Raw genomic sequence first — 25,195 nt, forward strand, 5'->3', positions numbered from 1 at the left:
AACTGGGCATTTATACATTGGAGTTTAGAAGGATGAGAGGGGATCTCATAGAAACATGTAAGATTCTGATGGGACGGGACAGGTTAGATATGGGTAGAATGTTCCCGATGTTGGGGAAGTCCAGAACCAGGGGACACAGTCTTAGAATAAGGAGTAGGCCATTTAGGACTGAGATGAGGAGAAACTTCTTCATTCAGAGTTGTTAACCTGTGGAATTCCTGCCGCAGAGAGTTGTTGATGCCAGTTCATTGGATATATTCAAGAGGGAGTTAGATATGGCCCTTACGGCTAAGGGGATCAAGGGATATGGAGAGAAAGCAGGAAAGGGGTACTGAGGGAATGATCAGCCATGATCTTATTGAATGGTGGTGCAGGCTCGAAGGGCCAAATGGCCTACTCCTGCATCTATTTTCTATGTTTCTATGTGAGCTCAAACAACTCTGGGCTGGTGGTGGGGGGGGGGGGGGAGGGGCAGAATTCATCTTGGGTTCCTTCTCCTGATCAGTAACTACTGTTCGAAATGTTGTTGGGTGAGGATAGGATTGGATTTGGCTGTAGTGCTGCTGTTGGATAAATAGGCTGGCAAGGATCACATGAATAGCAACTACTTGGGCGAGGTATTGGAAAACAACTGCCCCTATGGAACCATACACCACCTCAAGGAGTCAACACCTTCAGGATAGGAAAGGATAAACAAATTGGCAAGGAAATAAAAAGGTGCAGATCAACAGATGGAGCCTCTTCATCTCTTTTCACAGTTTCTAACCACTAAATCCTCAAGCGTTTTCGCTATCTTCTACAACCACTTACTAATCAATAATTATTTTCATTTGTATAACATTGATGCTATGGTATACACAAATGTGAGGGGCAGAGGAAAAGAAAAAAGTAAACTCCCATTTATAGCTTTCACTCCAATTTATTATGCTAGCTCAGTCACAGAAATAAATTTGATATTCAACCCTCCTTAATAGTATGCTCCATGTCACCATTACTAAAGAGTTTATATTCCTGTAATTCATTTTTCTTCACCCCCTATCCACAAACCTTACCTCAGTTCCCAATATTTTATTGGCACCATTTAACAGGGAAAAAGACACTTTAAAGAGTATACATCTCAAAGAACAGACAGCTGACAGTGAGATTAAGACCGTAATCGGAGTTCTGCTGGCATTCGTAAAGCACTCAAGACTCACATTTGCAATTTAGGTTCACCGACTGGCTTGCTGTCTTGTAACTCACTGACAGCCACCTATTAGCATCTATTCATAACAATCATGTGGAGAAATACTAGTAGAAATATTTCTATCAACATGACAACAGAAAGAAAGTGATATGAGAGAGCAGCTCATGCTTATTAAATAGAGCTATTGCATTATTCTTGTAGTCGTTTTAATAAAATGTTATGGCACATAGGTCATTTAAAGAAAAAGCTCCACAAATATGATTTGTGCCAGAGTAATATTGAGGAGATAGTGAGGGTCCAGAGGAAATCTGTTCCCACAAAGAAAAAGGGCGGGACTCCCAAATCTAGAGCCTCCTGGATGTCAAGGAGCATACAGGGTAGGATATGGAAAAAAGGGAAGCTTTTGTCAGATCACAGAGCTCAATATTACAGAAAGCCTAGAGGAGTAAGTGCGGGGATGAAATTAAAAAGGAAATTAGGAAAGCAGAGGGTGCATGAAAAAATATTGGCAAGTAAAATCAAGGAAAATCCAAAGATGTTTTATAAATACATAAAGAGCAAGAGAATAACCAAGGAAAGAGTAGGGCCTGTTCGCAACCAAAAATGTAACCTGTGTGTGATGGCGGAAGACGTGGGTATGGTTCTAAATGAATACTATGCATCTGTCTTCGCAGAAGAGTGGGACAACGCAGACATTGTAATTAAGGAGGAGGAGCGTGAAATATTAGATGGGATAACCAGAGAGAGAGAGGAAGTATTAAGAAGCTTAGCATCTTTGAAAGTAATAAATCGCCAGGCCCAGATGAAATGTATTCCAGGCTGTTGAGAGGAAAGGGAAGAAATAGTGGAGGCTCTAACCATTATTTTCCAATCGTCTCTGGCTACAGGTGTGGTCCCAGCGGCCTGAAAGACTGCTAATGTTGTACCATTGTTTAAAAAGGGAGAAAGGGATAGACCGAGTAATTAGAGGCCAGTCAGCCTAACCTCGTGGTGGGAAAATTATTGGAATAAATTCTGAGGGGCAGTATTAATCGTCACTTAGAAAGTCACGGATTAATCAAGGACAGTCAGTATGGATTTGTTAAGCGAAGGTCATGTCTGACTAACTTGATTGAATTTTTTTGAGGTGGTAACGAAGAGGGTAGTGCATTTCATGTAGACTCCATGGATTTTAGTAAAGTCTTTGACAAGGTCCCACATGGCAAGTTGGTCAAAAAGGAATAAAAGTCCATGGGATCCAAGGGAGAGTGGCAAGTTGGATCGAAAATTGGGTCAATGGCAGGAAGCAAAGGGCAATGGTTAAAGGGTGCTTTTGTGACTGTAAGGCTGTTTCCAGTGGTGTTCCACAGGGCTCAGTTCTGGGTCCCTTGCTTTTTGTGGTATATACCAATGTAGGGGGCATGATTAAGAAGTTTGCAGAGGATACAAAAATTGGCCGTGTAGTTGATAGTGAGGAAGAAAGCTGTAGCCTGCAGGAAGATATCAATGGCTGGTCAGGTGGGCAGAAATGTGGCAAATGGAATTCAATCCGGAGAGGTAATGCATCTGGAGAGGCCTAACAAAGGCAAGGGAATACACATTAAATGTTAGGATACTGAGAAACATAGAGGAACAGAGGGACCTTGGAGTGCATGTCCACAAATTCCTGAAGTTAGCAGGACAGGTAGATAGGTGGTTAAGAAGGCATACAGGATACTTTTCTTTGTTAGCTGAGACATAGAATAAATACAAGAGCGGAGAGGTTATGCTGGAACTGTATAAAATACTTGTTAGGCTACAGCTGGAGTACTGCTTACAGTCCTGGTCACCACATTACAGGAAAGATGTGATTGCGCTAGAGAGGGCACAGAGGAGATTTAAGAGGATGTTGCCAGGACTGGAGAATTTTAGCAATGAGGAAAGATTGGATAGGCAGGGATAAAAACAAAACATGCTGGAAATACTCAGGTCAGAGAGAAACAGATTTAACGTTTCAGGTCGACGTTTCAGTTAACTCAGTTTCTCTCTCCACAGATGCTGCCTGGCCTAAGTATTTCCAGCATTTTGTGTTTTTTTTTTTAGATTTTCAACATCCGCAGTATTTTGCTTTTTGGATAGGCTGGGGTTGTTTTCTTTAGAACAGAGGAGCTGAGGAGAGACTTAATTGAGGTGTATAAAATTATGAGGGGCCTAGATAGAGTGGATAGGAGCACCTATTTCCCTTAGCAGAGAGGTCAATAATCAGGAGACATAGATTTAATGTAATTGATAGAAGGATTAGAGGAATTGAGGAAAACTTTTTTTTACCCAGAGGGTGATGAGGGTCTGGAACTCACTGCCTGAAAGAGTGGTAGAGGCAGAAACCCTCCACATGTAAAAAGTACTAGGATATGCTCTTGAAATGCTGTAAACTGCAAGGCTATGAACCAAGAGCTGGGAAGTAGGATTAGGTGGGATAGCTCGACTGGCACACACACGATGGGCCACATGGCCGCCTTCTGTGCTGTAAATGTTTATGATTATATGATTCTATGGGCTCAATTTTCCCCGAAGCTTTTTTATGGCATACTTGAAGAGTCATGCCTGTTTTTTGTGAGCCCAAGTACGCCAAAAAAAGTTCTACGTTTCCCTGTTGGATTTCTTCATTTTGGCGTGGCCGAACCTGTTCTTTAGTTTTGGAGGTGGAGCCTTGATCTGTGCCATGGTAACCAAGGATACAATGCGAGCTGAGGCTGCAAAGTGAAACATACAGCCAGCTCCCAACACATTAAAGCACATTGCATCAATTTAAAAACACATTAAATTATATTGCAGCAACTTCCCTCCAATTATTAAAGCCAGTCCCACTACCCCTGCCCCTAGCCGAAAGGCTTGCTGGTCTGCTTGCCTAGCCCTCCCCGAGCCCCTTGCCGATGCTGCTCCAGGTCCAGCCCCAGCTCCCCCGCCCCAAGCCCGAGTGCCTTGCCGGTCCACTCCCCCGCCCCTAACCCTGGCCGAACGGCTTGCCGGTCTGCTGCCCAGCCCGACCCTGGCCCCGAGTGCCATGCCTGTCCTGGTCCGCTCCCCAGCCCGACCCTGGCCCCGAGTGCCTTGCCGGTCCGCTCTCCCGCTCCTAGCCGAAGGGCTTGCCAGTCTGCTGGTCTAGCCCACTCCGAGCCCCTTGCCGGTCTAGCTCCCCCCACACCCTGCCGCCCCAGCCCCGAGTAGCTTGCCGGGCCCGGTCCCCCGCCCCTATCCCAGGCTGAATGGTCTCCCGGTCCGCTCCCCCACCCTTGGCCCAGGCCGAGTGGCCTCCCGGTCCACTCCCCCGCCCCTATCCCAGGTTGAATGGCCTCCTCCCTCCCTCCCTGTCCCTGCACCTAACTACACCCGAAAGGCTTCCCCTCCATCTCTCTCGCTGCTGCTGTCCGGGCATCTGCTGCACTTACCTGCGCTGATTTCCTTAACTCTCCAGAACATTTTTCTGCAGAGGTCACATACGCTGGCCTAAGCAGGACTGGAGTAACTCTCAGCTGGCCAAACCTGCCTAAATGGCCAGAATTGGCGCGGGTGGCAGATTACGCCTCCTTTGGCTGGAAAAAAAACGTACCTAAAAAAATCTTAACTAACTGAGCTACGCTGGTGCAAATTGATTGGGGAAACTGCTTTTTTTAAACTTAGGCCAAAAAAAGCAACCTGCTCCAAAAAAACGGCGCAAATCACTGGGGAAAATTGAGCCCCATATTAGGAAGGAGAGTCACTCCTGTAATTCGTCAGTAAATTTAAGGCACAGGTCAACACTAGTCGAGTAAGTCTGGGTCAAATATGACACCCTCACAACCACTCCATCAAAGACTGGTTAAACTCGGCACAGAACTAAGATTAGATCGAGAATCTTCCTGGTCTGTATGGCTTAGAAACACACCAGGCCATTTGTACATGGAGTCACCGAGAGCGCTACGGAATACCTGATGTTTGCAGTGATATTTAAAATGCTTCTGCACTATAAACAGACCAGAGTAATTTATATTGCCCTGCAATAAAGTTGGAACACTGGATGCTTCCAATCACAATGATCACTTTCTAGACATAATGAGGTCTCTAGCACAATGAGAAGACACGGAAATAAAAGCACAATTTCACTTCCTATCTGAGGCAGTCCCTCAGAGTCGAGAATGACTTCTTATAACTTCCTATAATTTTTGCCAATTGCTACACAGTAAGGCTAAGTCAAGCACTATAACCTTTCAAAGTGGAAGAATAATGACCCAATAGCCTGAACACAACACTGACAGATAATTTAAAACTAATAAAATACCCAATCATGGACTGCTAATTCCAATTCAATTTCATGGGCACCAGTAATGGCAAGCACCAAGAACATAATAAATAGGAGCAGGGGTAGGCCATATGACTCCTCGAGCCTACTCCGTCATTCAATAAGATCATGGCTGAACTTCTACATGAATTCCATTTTCCCACCCTATCCCTCGATTCCCTTAGTGCCCAAAAATCTATCATTCTCAGTCTTGAATATAATCAATGACAACGTATCTACAGTCCTCTGAGTGAAGAAATTTCTCCTCATCTCAGTCCTAAATGGTCAACCTCTTATCGTGAGACTATGCCCCTTAGTTCTAGAATCTCCAGTCAAAGAAAAGTGCCTCTCAGCATCTACCCTGCTAAGCAGTCAAATAATTGAGTTTGTTTCAATAAGATTCTCATTCTTCTAAACTCCAGAGAATGTCAGCCTATACATCTCAATCTCTCCTCACAGGACAGCCCCTCTCATCCCAGGAATCAATCTAGTGAACCTTGGTTGCATGTATATCCTTCCTTAGGTAAGGAGACCAAAATTGTACACAGTATTCCAGGTGTGATCTCACCAAAGCCCTATATAATTGCAGCAAAACTTCCTTACTCTTATATTCCAACCCCCTTGCAATAAAGACCAATATACCATTTGCTTTCCTACTTGCTTGCTGTACCTGCATGTTAACTTTCTGTAATTCATCTACAAGGACACCCAAATCCCTTTGAATACCAACATTTACTAGTCTCTCAGCTTTTAAAAAAAATTCTGCTTTTCTATTCTTCCTACCAAAGTGGATAATTTCACATGTCCCCACTATACTCCATCTGCCACCTCCCTGCCCACTTATTCTGTCTACATCCATTTGCAGCCATTTTGCATCCTCTTCACAGCTTACTTTACCATCTAACTTTGTAACATCAGAAAATTTGGATACATTACACTCAGCCTCCTCTAAGTTATTGCTATAGATTGTAAATAGCTGAGGCCCAAGCATTGATCCTTGTGGCACGCCATTACTTGCACAATGCCAACCCCGAAAAATGACACGTTTATTCCTACTCTCTGTTTTCTGTCCGTTAACCAACCCTCAATCCGTGCTAATATATTACCCCCAATCCCATGAGAACTAATCTTGTGTAATAACTTCTGTTGTGGCACCTTATTGAATGCCTTCAAAAATCCAAATACCTGTATACGACATCCACTGGTTCCCCTTTATCTACCCTGCTAGTTACACCCTCAAAAACTAACATTTGTCAAACACGATTTCCCTTTCATAAAAAAAAAGTGTTGACTCTGCCTAATCATACTACTCGAAGCTGTCCTACTCATGTTGAAACATTATAGCAAGACCTGCTAAAAGGTGCTAATAATTAGATCAATTATATTTTAGGACTGAACATGCCATGTTAGCACAAATGTATTTACACAAACACAATGTCATATGCAGGCAAGAGATTATTATGGTCACTTTCTGTTTCTGAAAGTCCATCTCCCCAAGCCTAGAATCAGTGAGATTGGGCTGGTTACAGCAACACATATTGCACAACCAGCTTATTAAATGAATCAAAATACAAAACATATGATGCATTTTCATACCAGAAACTAAATTCTATTAGAAATCTTTGTAATTTGTGGACAACAAATAGGACATCAACAGTGCATCTACCACAGCCAGTTGGCAAACACCCAATGTGTATTTTTAATGGATCACTTCCCTCGAGAATATCACAGCACTAATTAAAGCAGCAGCTGGGTAATATTTCTCCTCTTCTCTCCTCTCCACCTGTGCACAGCTCAAGAGGTATTACTTGAATTGCAAAATTTCAAAACAAAGTGTTTGGTAAATAATCTGTTGCTATACAGTACAAGTTCTTATAATTTTTGCCACCTTAAAACTAATAAAGACTATGTGGCTTTTTATGAGGATTAATGACCAAACTGCAAGACTCCTTGCTCTAGCTTTTTGAAGGGATGCAGCACCTCCAGGTGACACTATTTATGATGAATGATTGAAGGTGGGATTTTCTACTTAACTTCGGCAGTGTTTCTTATGTAAAATAGTATTTTGCGGCAAGACTTTTTTTTTTTTAAATGGGACTAAATAAATCCATCTCACCTTTTCATTCACATCACATGGTGCTGTCCCACTGAGAGTATTTACCTCACAATAGCTGCAGGAGATCAAATCCAAACAGCAAAACATGGTAAACAAAGAGCAAAATACTGCAGATGCTACAAATCTGAAAAGAAAAACAGAAAAGGCTGGAAATACTCTACGGACAAGGCAGCAACTGTGGAGAATCAGAAGGCAGTCAGTCAGTTGATGTTTCACGTCTAAGATTTTTCCTCAGGACTGACTGGAATTCTACTTCTCCACAGGTGCTGCCTGACTTGCTGAATTTTTCCAGCTTTTTCTGTTTTCAGCAAAACATGGTACAGGCTGAAGATACTATATTCTATTCCGCTGCATTTAATTGTATGTGTAGATAAACAGCTCTGGTTTTGAAGCATGTTAAATGGCTGCAATGCAATCAGATCACTTTATAAATCGTTTTAAGCTTACTTTGCATGATTATACACTCCAAACCAGCTATTATCCCGGTTGTGTATCTGTAAAGCATGCACTCCCATGTTCCGCCACCAATGTGTGCATCCCTTGAAGTCCCAAGGGATCCCAGCATCCCTTGGGAGCACTGTATATAAGCCATCCCCCAAGGCCTGTTCCTCACTCTGGAGTGTCTTAATAAAAACTGAGGTCACTGTTATTTTAACCTTCCTGTGGGCAGTCTCATCTGTGTTAGGAACACAATAATTCCTTTATGATGTCGTGAATAGCTTGCCAAAAAGGGTTTGGTTAAAAAAAAAGAGAGCGTATAAATGCCTTAGATCTTAAAATATTTTCAGTTCTACTAAAAACAATTTTTGAAAATGAACAGATTTACTGAAGGAGTAGTATAGGAAACTTTTCATTCAAGTTCCTTTTTTCAAAAAGCAAAGTAGGTTTCTCATGAAAATGCTACACTTGCTTATTTCACAAATACTTCAAAGTATCCAGGGTAGAGTTTCCACTTTGGGCGCAATCGGCAAAATGCACCCAAAACACGCTTGAAATTGCACTGGTCAGGTCACAGTTCAAGTTTTCGCTTATCTTTTTTTTTACATAATCAAAGTAAAATCTTCAATGACCCAGTGCATTCGGGCAGCGTAATAGAACATAATCATTTTTTTGTCTATTAAAAAGTATTCCTTGATGCAAGAGTGGTAACCTGCTGCAGTTTTATTAATGCAGCTGAAAATGGGTTTATCACCAAAAACATGCAATAGGTGTGTCCAGTCCTCTACAATCGAGTAACCCGATTTATAATCACTTAAAATTACATCAAAAAACTATATTGAACCATTTAATAGTTTCATTGGTGTACACTAGTCAATTTCTTAATAAATTAAATATTTTGAGACAATAAAAATCTTTTAAAATGCGCCTAGTAGTGCCTGCACGCTTAAGAAAATGAGCGCAATTTGAAGAGCCTTCCCGAATCAGCGCAATCAGCAGGAGCCCAGGTTCGACCTGGGGCGTGACCGGTTTGTGGATGGGACATGACCCGGGTGAAGTGAATCTTAAACCAGCATAAAATATAGAAAACAGGAACGCAAGTGGTTTTGGCCGATATTACTAGCGTAAACTCTACCCTCCACTGTTAAGGCTTCACAATGATGTGAACCAGCTTTGAAGACTTTTCTTTAAAGCGATTGGAGAGAATTCAATGCGTTCGACAAATTTCAGATAATAGCCAGGAATTTGCAGACAGTGGCGAAGCAAAGGCAAAAGATGTACGCTCCGCACGCGGATCTCGCAATCCCCGTGTTGGGAACTTTGGGTTCGTAAAAGGGGTTCCCCCTTGTTTGAACTGCTGTGACATCAACAGGCAGTATAAGCAGCCAATCAAAAGGCAGAATTTTCACAGACAGTGAACAAGAAAGTGAGTAAACCCTTAAAATTCTAACTTTTTAAAAATAGTTAGAGAGCAAAAATAAGATTGGGGTTCTCACGTGAGGAAAAGACAAGCCTAAAAAAAATTCTGAAAAGTTTAACTTTTTATTTTTATTAAAATGGACAAATTTCACACTGCACAAAATTAAAATTACTTTTCCAGGCACTTGTTGTTTTGCAGCCATTATGCTGTTAAAACCCCAGTTACACCTAATCCCTTTAGGTCTAAGTTTTAGTGGGGAATTTAACAGCGTACTTACTGCGGAAGAGCCGAAGTTTTTGTTTCAATTATTTACTAGATTTCACTGATTGCCAACTGGGGTGGGGGTGAGGCACAGCGCAGCCAGTTTCAGAGCTGACAAGACTGCAACTTTGGGATTTCCACCTGTGCATGCGACAAATCCTGAAGTTGCAGTCAGTTGCAAAAGCGGAAAAATGGCAAGCGCTGCTAGTTCGCAGTCATCCCAACCACAAATTCCGGGCCATAAACAGCATAATATTCTCTTTCTGTTAAAACGTCCCTGTTATTTCAGGGACTCAATTTGCTGCAAATTGCCAGCTACTGGTGAATAAAACTAGAGGTTTTTAATCTGCCAGTAAAGTATGTATTCCCCCCCCACCCCAAACAGTCAAGTTGTCATTAATTGTTGTATTAAGCCACACAAATCTAAGTATGATCATGTACAACTTTATAGATACATTGTTAATATCCCTGAAATGATGGCTTGGTTGTGGAAGAGGAAGAAACATTTATACTACTGGTCTGTGGCATACATCATTCTGGTATTATGCTAACCAATATTAGGAAGTCCTATCTATGTGTTACATACTGTAGGTAACATGAGCGTTGTAATAAGTAACTACATGAAGCTGCAATTGTGTAACCTGAATGTGGAAGGAAATGCACTTCAAATAACACGTATCACTTCAATAAAAATGAAAACCATATTTAAAAAGTATTTTTAAAGTTAAAGCTAGCTAATCCCCCATGGATTTACTTCGACAACATTTAAAATTTGTGTTTCACTCTTCCTGCTACTGTCTCTTTGCTTCTCCCCAACTACATATTCTTGTCTTCAACCCAATTTCTCTGTTTCTCATGCTATAATATCTCCACATTTGTAACTCTACTTCTTACTCTTATCTCCCTATTTCTGTCTGTGACTCTTGGGCCCCGATACTTACCAAAAAGCAAGTTTGGTGATTGGGCAACCAGGAAGCACAGGTTTTCCTCCGGTCCTACCATTAAATTCGGCATTATCATTTTTGGAATCTGTTTCCCAGCCACAGCCAAATAGATTGAGAGTAAATTGCTTTGGGAGTCCTGAGGTTGTAAAAGGTGCTATATAAATGCAAGTCTTTCTCTCTTTCAATTTGTAAAATCTGCATATTTTCCACTTCAAGCCATGCATTAATTCCTGGTCAAAAGCAAGGCAAGGTAATCGATTCCCAAACCTCTTCCATGCTGTCTACGGCTAAATAACAACAGGGCCTAGGCTAATTCCATGTCCTAGCAATCCATAGCGCAATGCACAGGCGTTCCTATAACTACATTTTAGTTTTGACTACATCCAATATTAGACACTTGTGTAAGATGACAAGCAACAACATAGCAGTAAAAATCAAAATAAGCATTGACTACTGCCAACTGGTTTTACATGTGCAACTGTAGCGGAGAATTTGTTTACCATTTAAGTGCCAAGATTGTTGCACACTTGACAATGTATGTAGGTAATCTCACCAATCCTGCATTCTTACATACGATGTTCATAATTTATGATTATTGTACATCACAAAATCAGAAACTATTTTAACAAATGCATTTCCAGTGTCACAATTAGGATTGTTAGATTGTTCGGTAAATAAGTGAAACAGGTGAATGTTGAACATTTGTCTGTCTTAAAAGACCAGAAGAGGTCATTAACACAGCAACAAATTTATACAATTATGCAATAAGATTGCCTTTTAGCAAACCTATTTTTGAAACATTGTAACACAGATATAAATAGTAGCAAAAAAGTTATCACCATAGCACCACTGCATTGCTTATGTGCAACACAGATATAGAAATTTCAGCACAGTAGGAGACCATTTGGCCCATCGTGTCTGTGTTGTGCTAGCTCCACATCAGAGATGTTCTACTCCAATCCCATTCCTCGACCCTTTCTTCAACATCATAATGATGAAAATGAACATCTTTACCACCGTTCTCCAACCCCAGAAATTTATTCTGGAGAATAATCGGAATTGAAATATGCATACCTCTAATTCTTTACTGAATCAGAAAGTATTTACATTCAGCATTTGACCTTTATGATCACATATAAAATAAAAAGTAAATCCAAAGCTGAAGCTTGTAACACAATCCTGCTGTTAAGATTACTTTCAAACGGCACTCCCCATCTGTCCTGCAGTTCAGGAAACTACTGGAACCCATGAAAGGCAGAGTCTTCAGTAAATGATATCTGTAAGTAATAGAAGACCATTTCCTTCCGAACCACAAAGCAGGGACTATGGAAATCTAGTCAAAAGGGCTTCCCCAAGTTGTTTTAACATGGTGTGCTGCCATACATTCATTGAGCTTGCCCCCCCCACCCCCAAAAGTCAAAAATACCATACAATCTTAGCACACATCCCCAGCTGTCTGCTGCAGGGAATCTCCATTATTTTCAATGTCCATTGCTTCTGGTGCTTATTCTCTACAGTCCTGGTTTACAAAAATAAAGAAAGTCACACTCCTACAACTGCCAACCTTTATTCCACTAGCCTTTTCTAATACTATCATAAAGATGCCATATTCTTTTCACAAAGATAGGAGCAGAATGAACCCAAAACATGTCCATAGTTTGTCTCCAGCATCAGTGCAACTACAAGAAAGTTAAATTGCAAAATTAATCTGTGTTGCAATCAAAATCCTGGGAACTACCAAATGATTACATATTTTGAATACACAATTTAACTGAATGATGATCTATTAATTATAATTGAAAAATTGGGAGAATTTTCTACAACGCTATCCTAAAGATACAATACTTCCAAAAAAGGACATATGTAAAAGATAAGCTTGCAGTTTTATTTTGAAAATGTTCCTCCTCAACTCAGACATTCTCCTCCATAAAGCAGGAAAGAAAGACTACACAGCATGACACAGTTCCAGAGGTATTGTCAATGCCACCTGACGGAGCTGTGGTAATGCATGGAAGCCCAACAATTCAGTTTCCCTTATTGCTACATTTCATTGACACGAACTCTCACTACATAATGTGGAAGAGGGGAGTAAGCGGAAAAATGAAAGCCCGCATTGGAAGAGTGTTACAGCCCAATAACCATGATATACTAAAACAAACTGCAGAATGTTGGAGTTAATGATATTATTGTTCCTAATAAAACATTGCTATAATAAAGTTTTATATATGTAAGATTAAAGCCCACCAGGGTCCAGACTGCAAAACCAAACAGATTTAACAGTTTAACTTTGTGGGGAACCAGTAACAACTGAGCAGCATCAGTAGGGGATTAATGTCAGCACCCCCGCCACCCCATCAAACAGTAGTGCCAACAAACCTGTGAGATGGAGCAACAGGGTGCGAATAGCCATTCAGGGCCTCAGAGACAGGGCCATGGCAAATCTCAGCAACTATGTTTTGGGCTCCAAAGCAATGCTCAGAGAGCCCTATTAGTAGGACTTAGAATTCTTTGCATGCGCTAGAGCTCTTTTATTATAACTCATTTAAGATGTATTTTGTACCCTTAACTGCCCAGAGTTGGTAGAAGCAACTGACATTCAAGTTTCTTCTAATGTCATCAATGTGGAAGAGAAATTTGAATAAACTGGGTACCAATTTTTCTTCCTCCAGATGGAGCAAGCACCTTTCACCTTTTGAGTGGTTTGGCTGAGATGAGGAATTTATTATGTTGATACACACATACTAAAATTGTGGTATAATATGTTGGCACACAAGGTCCAAGTTACTGTGGACTGGCACAGTTTCGCTAGTTTGGCCAGACATTCGATCAGAACCGAAAACTTGGTGTTCCGCAACATCCGTGCTTTGAACACAAGTGACGAGATGATGTTGCAAATCCACTAGTTCTAATGGCAGAACATTGTAGATCGATGAAAGAGCCTCTCACCTTGACACTCCACAACATGTAATGCTGACATGCAAAACTGGAGGTCAGGACGCGAGCGTGAGCCATGACGACGATGCGACAGACGAGAGGCACAGCAGTCGGCGCATTTGCTTAGATGGTCATTTTCAGGTTTTAAAAAAATGAATCGGACATATCATTTCGGGTTTACCCCGAGTTGGCCAATACAGGCAAACAGGATTCAATGCAGCTGTCATTTCCCAAGCTGCTGTACATTTTTAAAAAACTGCAGTTCTCGGCCCCGCCTCCTTCGCATTGGGCTTTCCTTTTAGGAATCGCATAGAGCTCAAGGTCCATCTTCCAATTGGTCAATCGAGCAGTCAATCACAATTACGTCACAATCAGACACCAAGTTGACACTGAGGGGTTTCCAGGCCGTCGCCTTTGGTCTTAAAAACCGCTAGGAGTCACATGAACAGGGACTGGAAACCCTGTGCCAAATACCTCGGCTCACTCACATCACAGACGCATAATACGAAGCACGTTTACCAAAAGACAAACGTTGCTTTTATTTATCAAATGAAACACTTATTTAAAAAAAGGGGCTGTCATTTCACAGAATCGCCTAAAACAGAATGGTGCAGGGCACGGATATTTATCTTGAAGTGTCACATCTGCTAACACTGTAACGTTGCTCAGGCACAGGGACAGCAACCCATTTGAAAAGAGCTTTAAAAAATCGAAGTCGCTGAGCTTTGGTGCATCACACGAAGTAAAATCTACACGCAGAATAATAGTAACCTGTCCAAGAAAATCCGGCTGATGTGATTTCCTGCACAAGTTCTCCGCAGCAGTTAACGCATTTCATGACGTTTTTAAAACAGACTTACCGAGTGATTGACTCCCCACATAAAGACGCTCAGCAATGGGTCGCTAGCTCGGAACAGCTTCACTTTCTGAGCCACAAAATGTTTCTTCTTGGTTTTCGTTTTGCTGGCGAATGTCGTACTGTTCGCTGCCATCTTTCCCCGTCTCGCGTTTTCCTTTTATTTCAATTCACTGCGTTTTATTCACCAAATTCTTTTTGGGCAATTTTTTAAATGGAAATGTTTATAATAAAAACTTACTCCGTCTTCTTCCTGCACTCATTGAAAACAAGAAGTTAAAACGGTTATGATCAGAATTTGTTTTTGGGTGGTGGTGGTAGTAGTAGCACAGGCTGGTTACTATGTTCTCCAATGCCCTGCCGCTTCCGGACCTTGATGAATGTGTGTGAGAACTGTAAGGAGGCGAGGCTCTACATCCACAATCGGCACACACGCATTGCACGCTGCAACGCAGCCTGGAAGCAGAGAGCAGGCGGGGAACAATAGCGCGTGATTGACAGCGGCAGCAACCAAACAGAATGGGATTCCCACTTTGCAACGTTCGAAACAGAACGGCGCCTGGAGATACGCGACCAATGACAGGGTTGCACGAGATGAGTTGATCCCGCGTGCATCTAGAGAATAAAAGACATCAAGTTCGGTTGTGAAGGGCAGTGTTCGTGAGTGGGCGTAATGTGGTATTTTAGAAAACATTTGAAAAATGCCTGTAACTTTTACAACTTCCGTTATTTGCATCATGTAAACCAAGTAGTCGAGAAGGGCATTAGGAATAGCAATGCACGTGTATTAATTGCACGTCTTTGCAGTCTTGTTGGTGGCTACAAAATAATCGTACAGTTCATGTAAATAGATAATTGTATTCCAGGTAGATATGATGGCATTCTGAAATGCATAATGGTGGGAAGGACAGAACCAGAATTATTCTAAGCAAAAATTAATTTTGTACAGTAATTGTTAACAGCATATTTATTGTTTTATAAGAAATATCGCCACTGCCTGGTTAGTGGTATGCACTACGTTTCTCCTCCACCAGGATGTAGGATAACGCTAATTAGGATTGATCACAATAAAGGTACACTCGTTCAAATTTCAATGTTTTACTGCCTTAACACTGTGCTTTGAATTAGCCCTTATACTGCCGACAGTTTCAGGTAACTACTGTCGCTCTAGGTGGATGGGTTTTGTAAATGTTCAGCATTTCACCAATATAACAGCAGTAACATCAACTTGCATTTATACAGCGTTTTTGACATAGTAAAAATGCCCAAGGCGCTTCCCAGGAGTGTTATGCGACAAAATGTAACGATTCTAAAACATTAGGAAGAACTGTAATACTGCGATATTAACCACCAAAATACATTTCTCATAAAAAAACTACCTGTGCTCATCCTGTAATCACTTTTTCTGTCATTTTACATCCCTGTTCTCTTTCCTTTTGTGTTAGCTTTCATTTAGTTCCTTTCTTCTATGTAACTTTACCTTTTTTAACTTTACTTTCAGCTCATAGTGTCCATTTTGGAAGTGAGAGCAGCTTCAGAAAATTTGTCATTTAATAAGCTTAAAAAGTAGCTAATAAGGCCTGATCTTTAACAAGCCAAATGGCAAAGAATTCAAGATTGATGAATTTGCGTGTAAATATTTAATATATTTTAATGCTTCTGATGCACAAGTAAATTAAATGGCAGCATCAGGAAGAACTGTGACCACATAAGGAAATGCCTGCAACATGCTAACAGTTAAAACTGGCATCAGTAGTAGGGGAAAATGCTACGTTCTACTACTAGGGATGTGATAACAGGGCACTTAGAAAATCATAAGATTGGACAGAGTCAGCACGGATTTATGAAAGGAAAATTGTGATGATAAACCTGTTAGAGTTCTTTAAGGTAACTAGCAGGATGGATAAGGGGGAAGGTAGGGTATTTGGAATACAAAAGGTTATTAGACAAAATTACAGCTCATGGGATTGGGGTAATATATCAATATAGATTGAAGATTGGTTAACGGAGAGAAAACAGAGTAACAATAAACGCGTCATTTCTGACTTGGCAGGGCTGCAACTAGTGGGGTACACAAGGATCAGTGCTTGGGTCTCAGCTATTTACAAACTATATCAATGACTTAGATGAGGGGACTGAGTGTAATGTATCCAAATTTGCTGATGATACGAAGTTAGGTGGAAAAAGTAAGCTGCGAGGAGGACGCAAGGAGGCTGAAAGGGATTTAGACAGATTAAGTGATTGGGCAAGGACGTGGCAGATGGAATATAATGTGGAAAAGTGTAAAGTTAATCACTTTGGTAGCAAAATAGAAAAGCTGAATATTTAATAAATGGTAAGAGACTGGAAAATGTTGCTATTCAGAGGGCCCTGGGTGTCATTGTACATGAATCATAGAAAAGTAAAATGTAGGTACAGCAAGCCATTAGGAAAACAAATAGTATAGAAACATAGAAATCCACAGCGCAGAAGGAGGCCATTTCGGCCCATTGTGTCTGCACCGGCCAACAAAGAGCCTTATGGCCCTTGGTCAGCAGCCCTGAAGGTTACATATAAAACAATGAACAATGACAGAAAGGTAAAGAGCATCCAGCCCAACCAGTCCGCCCCACACAACTGCGACACCCCATGCACTGCAACATTCTACACTCCACCCCAACCACAGCCATGCAATCTCCTGGTAGAGGCAAAAAAACAGATAAAAACCCAGGTCAATTGAGGAAAAAAATTCTGCAAAAAATTCCTCTCCGGCCTATCCAGGCAATCAAAACTAGTCCAGGAGATCACTCTGGCCATATTCGATTCCCTACAGTACTTACCATCGTATCTGCACCAGCCAACAAGAAGTTATCCAGTCTAATCCCGCTTACCAGCTCTAGGACCGTAACCCTGCAGGCTACAGCACTTCAAGTGCCCATCCAAGCACCTTTTGAATGTAGTGAGGGTTTCTACATCCACCACACTTCCAGGCAGTGAGTTCCTGACCCCCATAACCCTCTGCGTGAAGAAGCATCCCCTCAAATCCCCCCTCAACCTTCCACCAACGAAACTATACCCCCTCGTAATTGACCCCTCCACGAAGGGAAATATGCCCTTGCTATCCACTATATCCAGGCCCCTCAAAATTTTATAAACCTCAATGAGGTCTCTCAGCCTCCTTTGTTCCAATGAGAACAAACCCAGCCGATCCAATCTGTCCTCGTAGCTAAGATTCTCCATTCCAGACAGCATCCGAGTAAATCTCCTCTGCACCCTCTCTAGTGCAATCAAGTCCTTCCTATAATAAGGCGACCAGAACTGCACGCAGTATTCCAGCTGTGGCCTAACCAGAGTATTATACAATTTAAGCATAATCTCCCTGCTCTTGTATTCCATGCCTCGGCCAATAAAGGCAAGCATTCCAACATTTTCCAACATTCCATGGACTCTGGTTCAGTTCCTATGGATTGGAGGGTAGCTAATGTAACCCCACTTTTTAAAAAAGGAGGGCGAAAGAAAACAGGGAATTATAGACCGGTTAGCCTGATATCGGTGGTGGGGAAAATGGTGGAATCACTTATTAAAGATATAATAGCAGAGCATTTGGAAAGCAGTGAAAGGATCGGTCCAAGTCAGCATGGATTTATGAAAGGGAAATCATGCTTGATAAATCTTCTAGAGTTTTTTGAGGATGTAACTAGTAGAGTGAATAAGGGAGAACCAGTGGATGTGGTGTATTTGGACTTTCAAAAGGCTTTTGACAAGGTCCCACACAAGAGATTAGTGTGCAAAATTAAGACACATGGTATTGGGGGTAATGTATTGATGTGGATAGAGAACTGGTTGACAGACAGGAAGCAATGAGTGGGAATAAATGGGTCCTTTTCAGAATGGCAGACAGTGACAAGTGCCACAGGGTTCAGTGCTGGGCCCCCAGCTATTTACAATATACATTAATGATTTGGACGAAGGAATTGAATGCAATATCTCCATGTTTGCAGATGACACTAAGCTGGGTGGCAGTGGGAGCTGCGAGGAGGATGCTGGGAGGCTGCAGGGGGACCTGGACAGGTTAGGTGAATGGGCAAATGCATGGCAGATGCAGTATAATGTGGATAAGTGTGAGGTTATCCACTTTGGTGGCAAAAACAGAAAGACAGATTATTATCTGAATGGTGACAGATCAGTAAAAGGGGAGGTGCAATGAGACCTGGGTGTCATGGTACATCAGTCATTGAAGGTAGGCATGAAGGTACAGCAGGCAATAAAGAAAGCAAATGGCATGCTGGCCTTCATAGCGAGGAGATTTGAGTATAGGAGCAGGGAGATCTTACTGCAGTTGTACAGGGCCTTGGTGAGACCACACCTTGAGTATTGTGTGCAGTTTTGTTCTCCTAATCTGAGGAAGGACATTCTTGCTATTGAGGGAGTGCAGCGAAGGTTCACCAGACTGATTCCTGGGATGGCAGGACTGACATATGAAGAAAGACTGGTCAACTAGGCTTATATTCACTGGAATTTAGAAGAATGAGAGGGGATCTCATAGAAGCATATAAAATTCTGACGGGATTGGACAAGTTAGATGCAGAAAGAATGTTTCCGATGTTGGGGAAGTTCAGAACCAGGGGTCACAGTCTAAGGATAAGGGGTAAGCCATTTAGGACAGAGATGAGGAGAAACTACTTCACTCAGAGAATTGTGAACCTGTGGAATTCTCTATCACAGAATGTTGTTGAGGCCAGTTTGTTAGATATATTCAAAAGGGAGTTAGATGTGGCCCTTATGGCTAAAGGGATCAAGGGGTATGGAGAGAAAGCAGGAATGGGGTACTGAAGTTGCATGATCAGCCATGATCATATTGAATAGTGGTGCAGGCTCGAAGGGCCGATTGGCCTACTCCTGCACCTATTTTCTATGTTTCTATGGTTCTTTGTATGCCTTCTTACCACCTTATCAACCTGGACTGCTACTTTCATGGATCTGTGGACAAGCACTCCAAGGTCACTTTGTTCATTTGCACTTCTAAGTGGCCTACTGTTTAATGTGTATACCCTTTCGTTACTAGCCCTCCCAAAGTGCATTACCTCACACTTCTCCGAGTTAAATTCCATTTGCCACTGTTCTACCCATCTGACCAGTAGATTGATATCCTCCTGCAGGCCATGACTTTCCTCTTCATTATCAACCACACAGCCAATTTTTGTGTCATTCGCAAACTTTTTAATCATACTTCCTATATTCAAATCTAAATCATTGATATATACACAAAAAGTAAGGGACCCACTACTGAGCCTTGTAGAACCCCACTGGAAATATCCTTCCAGTCACAAAAACATCCATCAATCATTACCCTTTGCTTCCTACCTCTAAGCCAATTTTGGATCCAACTTGCCATTTTGCCCTGGATCCCATGGGCTTTAACCTTTGTGACCAGTCTACCATTTGGGACCTTATCAAAAGCTTTGTTAAAGTCCATATGCACCACATTTTACCCTTATTGACCTTCCTGGTTATCTCCTCGAAAAATTAAATCAGGTTAGTCAAACACGATCTTCCCTTAACAAATCTGTGCTGACTGTCCCTAATTAATCCTTGCCTTTCGAAATGTAGATTTATCTTGTCTTTCATGATTTTTTCCAATAATTGAGGTTAGGCTAACAAGCCTTTAATAACAGGGGAACCAGTAGATGTGGTGTATTTGGACTTCCAGAAGGTATTTGACAAGGTGCCACATAAAAGGTTACTGCACAAGATAAAAGTTCACGGGGTTGGGGGTAATATATTAGCATGGATAGAGGATAGACTAATTAACAGAGAACAGGGATAAATGGTTCATTCTCTGGTTGGCAACCAGTAACTAGTGGGGTGCCGCAGGGATCAGTGCTGGGACACCAATGATTTACAATCTATATTAATGACTTGGAAGAAGGGACTGAGTGTAACGTAGTCAAGTTTGCTGACGATACAAAGATGGGAGGAAAAGCAATGTGTGAGGAGGACACAAAAAATCTTCAAAAGGACATAGACAGGCTAAGTGAGTGGGCTAAAATTTGGCAGATGGAGTATAATGTCGGAAAGTGTGAGGTTATGAACTTTGGCAGAAAAAAAATCAAAGAACAAGTTATTATTTAAATGGAGAAAGATTGCAAAGTGCTGCAGTACTGCGGGACCTGGGGGTACTTGTGCATGAAACACAAAAGGATAGTATGCAGGTACAGCAAGTGATCAGGAAGGCCAGTGGTATCTTGGCCTTTATTGCAAAGGGGATGGAGTATAAAAGCAGGGCAGTCTTGCTACAGCTATATAAGGTATTGGTGAGGCCACACCTGGAATACTGCATTCAGTTTTGGTTTCCATATTTACGAAAGGATATACTTGCTTTGGAGGAAGTTCAGAGAAGGTTCACTAGGTTGATTCCGGGGATGTGGGGGTTAACTTATGAGGAAAGATTGAGTAGGTTGGGCCCCTACTCATTGTAATTCAGAAGAAGAATAAGAGGTGATCTTATCGAAACGTATAAGATTATGAGGGGCCTTGACAAGGTGGATGCAGAGAGGATGCTTCCACTGATGGGGGAGACTAGAACTAGAGGGCATAATCTTAGAATAATTTAAAACAGAGATGAGGAGAAATTTCTTCTCTCACGGGGTTGTAAATCTGTGGAATTCGCTGCCTCAGAGAGCTGTGGAAGCTGGGACATTGAATAAATTTAAGACAGAAATAGACAGTTTCTTAAACGATAAGGGGATAAGTGATTATGGGGAGCGGGCGGGGAAGTGGAGCTGAGTCCATGATCAGATCTGCCATGATCTTATTGAATGGCGGAGAAGGCTTGAGCGGCTGTATGGCCTACTCCTGCTCCTATTTCTTATGTTCTTATGTCCTCGGCCTATCCCTTTCTCCCTTCTTAAACAAGGGTACCACATTAGCAGTCCTCCAGCATCATGCCCAAATCCAAAGAGGACTGGAAAATGATGGTCAAGGCCTCTGTTATTTCCTCTTTTACTTCGCTCAACAGCCTGGGATGCATTTCATCCGGGCCTGGGGAATTATCTACTTTCAAAGCTGTTAAACCCCTTAATACTTCCTCTCTCATGATGTTTATTTCTTCCAGAATTTCACACTCCTCCTCGATAGCAGTATTTGCAAGCCTCTTTCCTTTGTGAAAACAGACACAAATTATTCATTAATAACCATATCAACATCTTCCGCCTCCACACAATGATTATCCTCATGGTCTCTAATAGGCCCTACCCTTTCATTAGTTATCCTCTTGCTCTTAATATATTTATAGAACATCTTTTGGATTTTCTTTAATTTTGCTTGCCAAGAAGTTTTCATGCTCTCTCTTAGCATTCCTAATATCCTTTTTAATTTTAACTCTGAACTTTCTATATTCCTCCAAGGATTCTCAAGTATTTAGCCATCGCTATATGACATAAGCTTCCCTTTTTTTCTTTATTCTCCCTGTAGGTCCCTAGATATCCAGGGGGCTCTGGAATTGTTATTCCCACCTTTTTTCTTTAAGGGCACATGTTTGGCCTGAGCCCTCCGGATCTCCTCCTTGAATGCCTCCCACTGTTCCGACACTGATTTACCCACAAGTAGCTGTTTCCAGTCCACTCTGGCTAAATCACTCCTTAACTTAGCAAAATTAGGTTTTCCTCAATTCGGGACTTTTATTCCTTGTCTATCCTTGTCCTTATCCATAACTACCTTGAATCTGACTGAATTATGGTCACTGGCACTGATACCCCTTTCACATGCCCAGCTTAATTCCCCAAAACTAAATCCAAAGCCGCCATTCTCATGTTGGGCTTGTTACATACTGACTAAAAAAGTTCTCTTGAATGCATTTTAAAAATGCTGCACCCTCTATACCCTTCACAATATATTTGTCCCAATCAATATTAGGATAGTTAAAATCCCCTACTATTACTACCCGATGGTTTTTGGACTTCACAGAAATTTGCCTACATATTTGCTCTCCTATCTCCCTCCAATTGTTTGGGGGTCTATAATACATGCCCAGCAGTGTGATCACCCATTTTTTATTTTTCAGTTCGACCCATATGGCCTAATTTGATGATCCCTCTCACATATCCCTCCTCACCGCTGTAATATTTTCTTTAATCAATACCGCGACCCTCCCTTTTTTACACCCCTCTCTATCTTGTCTAACAATCCTGTAACCAGGAATATTAATCTGCCAAACCTGCCCCTCTTTCAGCCATGTCTCTGTAATGGCTATAATGTCATAATCCCAAGTGTCTACCTGTGTTCTTAGTTCATCCGCCTTATTCGCTATACTCCTTGCATTAAAGTATATACCATTTAGCACAGGAAGATCTCCTTGATTACTACTTACTAACCCTTGTTTCCTCTGTCTTACAGATTCACTTTCTACATTCTTGCTATCCAATTTCTGCTTTACTTCCCTATTGAATTTGTTCTCAGATTCCCATCCCCCTGCCAAGCTAGTTTAAACTCTCCCCAGCAGGACTAGCAAAACTCCCCGCGAGGATATTGGTCCCGGCGCTGTTGAGGTGCAATCCGTCCGGTTTGTACAGGTCCCATCTCCCGCAGAAGCAGTCCCAATGCCTCAAGAATTTAAAGCCCTCCCTCCTACACCAACTCTCCAGCCACGCGTTCATCCTCTCTATCCTTCTATTCTTGTAGTCATTAGCATGTGACACTGGTAGTAACCCGGAGATTACTAACTTTGAAGTCCTATCTTTTAATTTTCTTCCTAGCTCCCTAAATTCTGCCTGCAGGACCTCATCCCTCTTTCTATCTATGTCATTGGTCCCGATATGGACCACGACCTCTAGCAGTTTACCCTCTCCCCCTAGAATGCCCTGCGTCCGCTCTGTGACGTCCTTGACCCTGGCACCAGGGGGGCACCATACCATCCTGGAGTCATGTCTACAGCCGCAGAAAGGCCTCTCTATTCCCCTAACTATTGAATCCCCTACCATTACAGCTCTCTTATTCTTCACTCCTCCCCCCTGTGCAGCTGAGCCACCCGTGGTGCCTTGGACTCGGCTTTGTTGGCACTCCCCAGAGGCACCATCGCCTTCACCGGTACTCAAAAGAGAATATCGGTTGGAAAGTGGGATGGACTCAGGGGGGGACTCCTGCACTTACCTGCCTAGCGTTCTTCCTCCATCTGGTGTTCTGCCCCTCTGCCTGCACGCTGTTAAGCTGCGGGGTGACCACCTCCAGCAACGTGCTATCCCACATAGCTCTCAGCCTCGCAGATGCACTATAGTGACTCCACCCGCTACTCAAGCTCCGAAATGCGGAGCTCGAGTAGTTGAAGCTGGAGACATCTCCTGCACACATGGTTGTCTAGGCCGCGCGAAGCATCCAGGACTTCCCACATGCCTTTATTACAAATGTATTGGAGTATATGAGTAAAGATGTCTTACTACAATTATATAGGGCCTTTGTGAGACCACACCTGAAGTGCTTTGTATAGTTTTGGTCTCCTTAACCAAGGAAGGATATACTTGCCTTAGAGGGAGTGCAACTCGACTGATTCCAGGGTTGAGTGGATTGTCCTATGAGGAGAGATTGAGTAGACTAGGCCTATATTCTCTAGAGTTTAGAAGAATGTGAGGTGATCTCATTGAAACGTATAAAATTGTTAAGGAGCTTAATAGGGTAAATGTTGGAAGGATGTTTCCCCTGGTTGGGGAGTCTAGAATTAGGGTCACAGTCTCACAACAAGGTGTCAGCCATTTAGGACTGAGATGAGGAGAAATTTCTTCACTTAAAGAGTTGTGAATTTTTGGAGTTCTCTACCCCAGAGAGCTGTAGCTGCTCAGTCATTGAGTATATTCAGACAAAAATCAATAGATTCTTAAATACTAAGGGAATCAAGGGATATGGAGATAGAAACATAGAAAATAGGTGCAGGAGCAGGCCATTCGGCCCTTCGAGCCTGCACCACCTTTCAATATGATCATGGTTGATCATGCAACTTCAGTACCGCACTCCTGCTTTCTCTCCATACCCCCTGATCCCTTTAGCAGTAAGGGCCACATCTAACTCCCTTTTGAATATATCCAACGAACTGGACTCAACAACTTTCTGTGGTAGAGAATTCCATAGGTTCACAATTCTCTGGGTGAAAAAGTTTCTCCTCATCTCGGTCCTATATGGCTTACCCCTTATCCTTAGACTGTGACCCCTGGTTCTGGACTTCCCCAACATCGGGAACATTCTTCCTGCATTTAACCTGTTCAATCCCGTCAGAATATTATATGCTTCTATGAGATCCCCTCTCATTCTTCTAAATTCCAGTGAATGTAAGCCTAGTCGATCCAGTTTTTCTTCATATGTCAGTCCTACCATCCCAGGAATCAGTCTGGTGAACCTTCGCTGCACTCCCTCAATAGCAAGAATGTCCTTCCTCAGATTAGGAGACCAAAACTGCACACAATACTCAAGGTGTGGTCTCACCAAGGCCCTGTACAACTGCAGTAAGACCTCCATGCTTCTGTACTCAAATCCTCTTGCTATGAAGGCCAACATGCCATTTGCTTTCTTAACTGTCTGTTGTACCTGCATGCCTGCTTTCAATGATTGATGTACCATGACACCCAGGTCTCGTTGCACCTCCCCTTCTACTAATCTGTCACCATTCAGATAATAATCTGTCTTCCTGTTTTTGCCACCAAAGTGGATAACCTCACACTTATCCACATTATACTGTATCTGCCATGCATTTGCCCACTCAACTAACCTGTCCAAGTCACCCTGCAATCACTTCGCATCCTC

At 42.1% G+C, this 25,195-nt stretch overlaps 1 protein-coding gene across 1 annotated transcript in view; it reads right to left on the reverse strand.

The window, feature by feature from the left end:
- Positions 1-14,875, reverse strand: part of pip4k2aa (phosphatidylinositol-5-phosphate 4-kinase, type II, alpha a) — a 248,466-nt gene extending 233,591 nt beyond the window's left edge. Inside the window, exon 1 of the mRNA XM_070881403.1 lies at positions 14,436-14,875. Within this exon, the coding sequence (XP_070737504.1) occupies positions 14,436-14,567 (132 nt within the window). The 5' untranslated portion in view covers positions 14,568-14,875. The remainder of the gene's footprint in view (positions 1-14,435) is intronic.
- Positions 14,876-25,195: the final 10,320 nt, after the last annotated feature.

This window comes from Pristiophorus japonicus, chromosome 5, assembly GCF_044704955.1.
Source record: "Pristiophorus japonicus isolate sPriJap1 chromosome 5, sPriJap1.hap1, whole genome shotgun sequence".
NCBI lineage: Eukaryota > Metazoa > Chordata > Chondrichthyes > Pristiophoridae > Pristiophorus > Pristiophorus japonicus.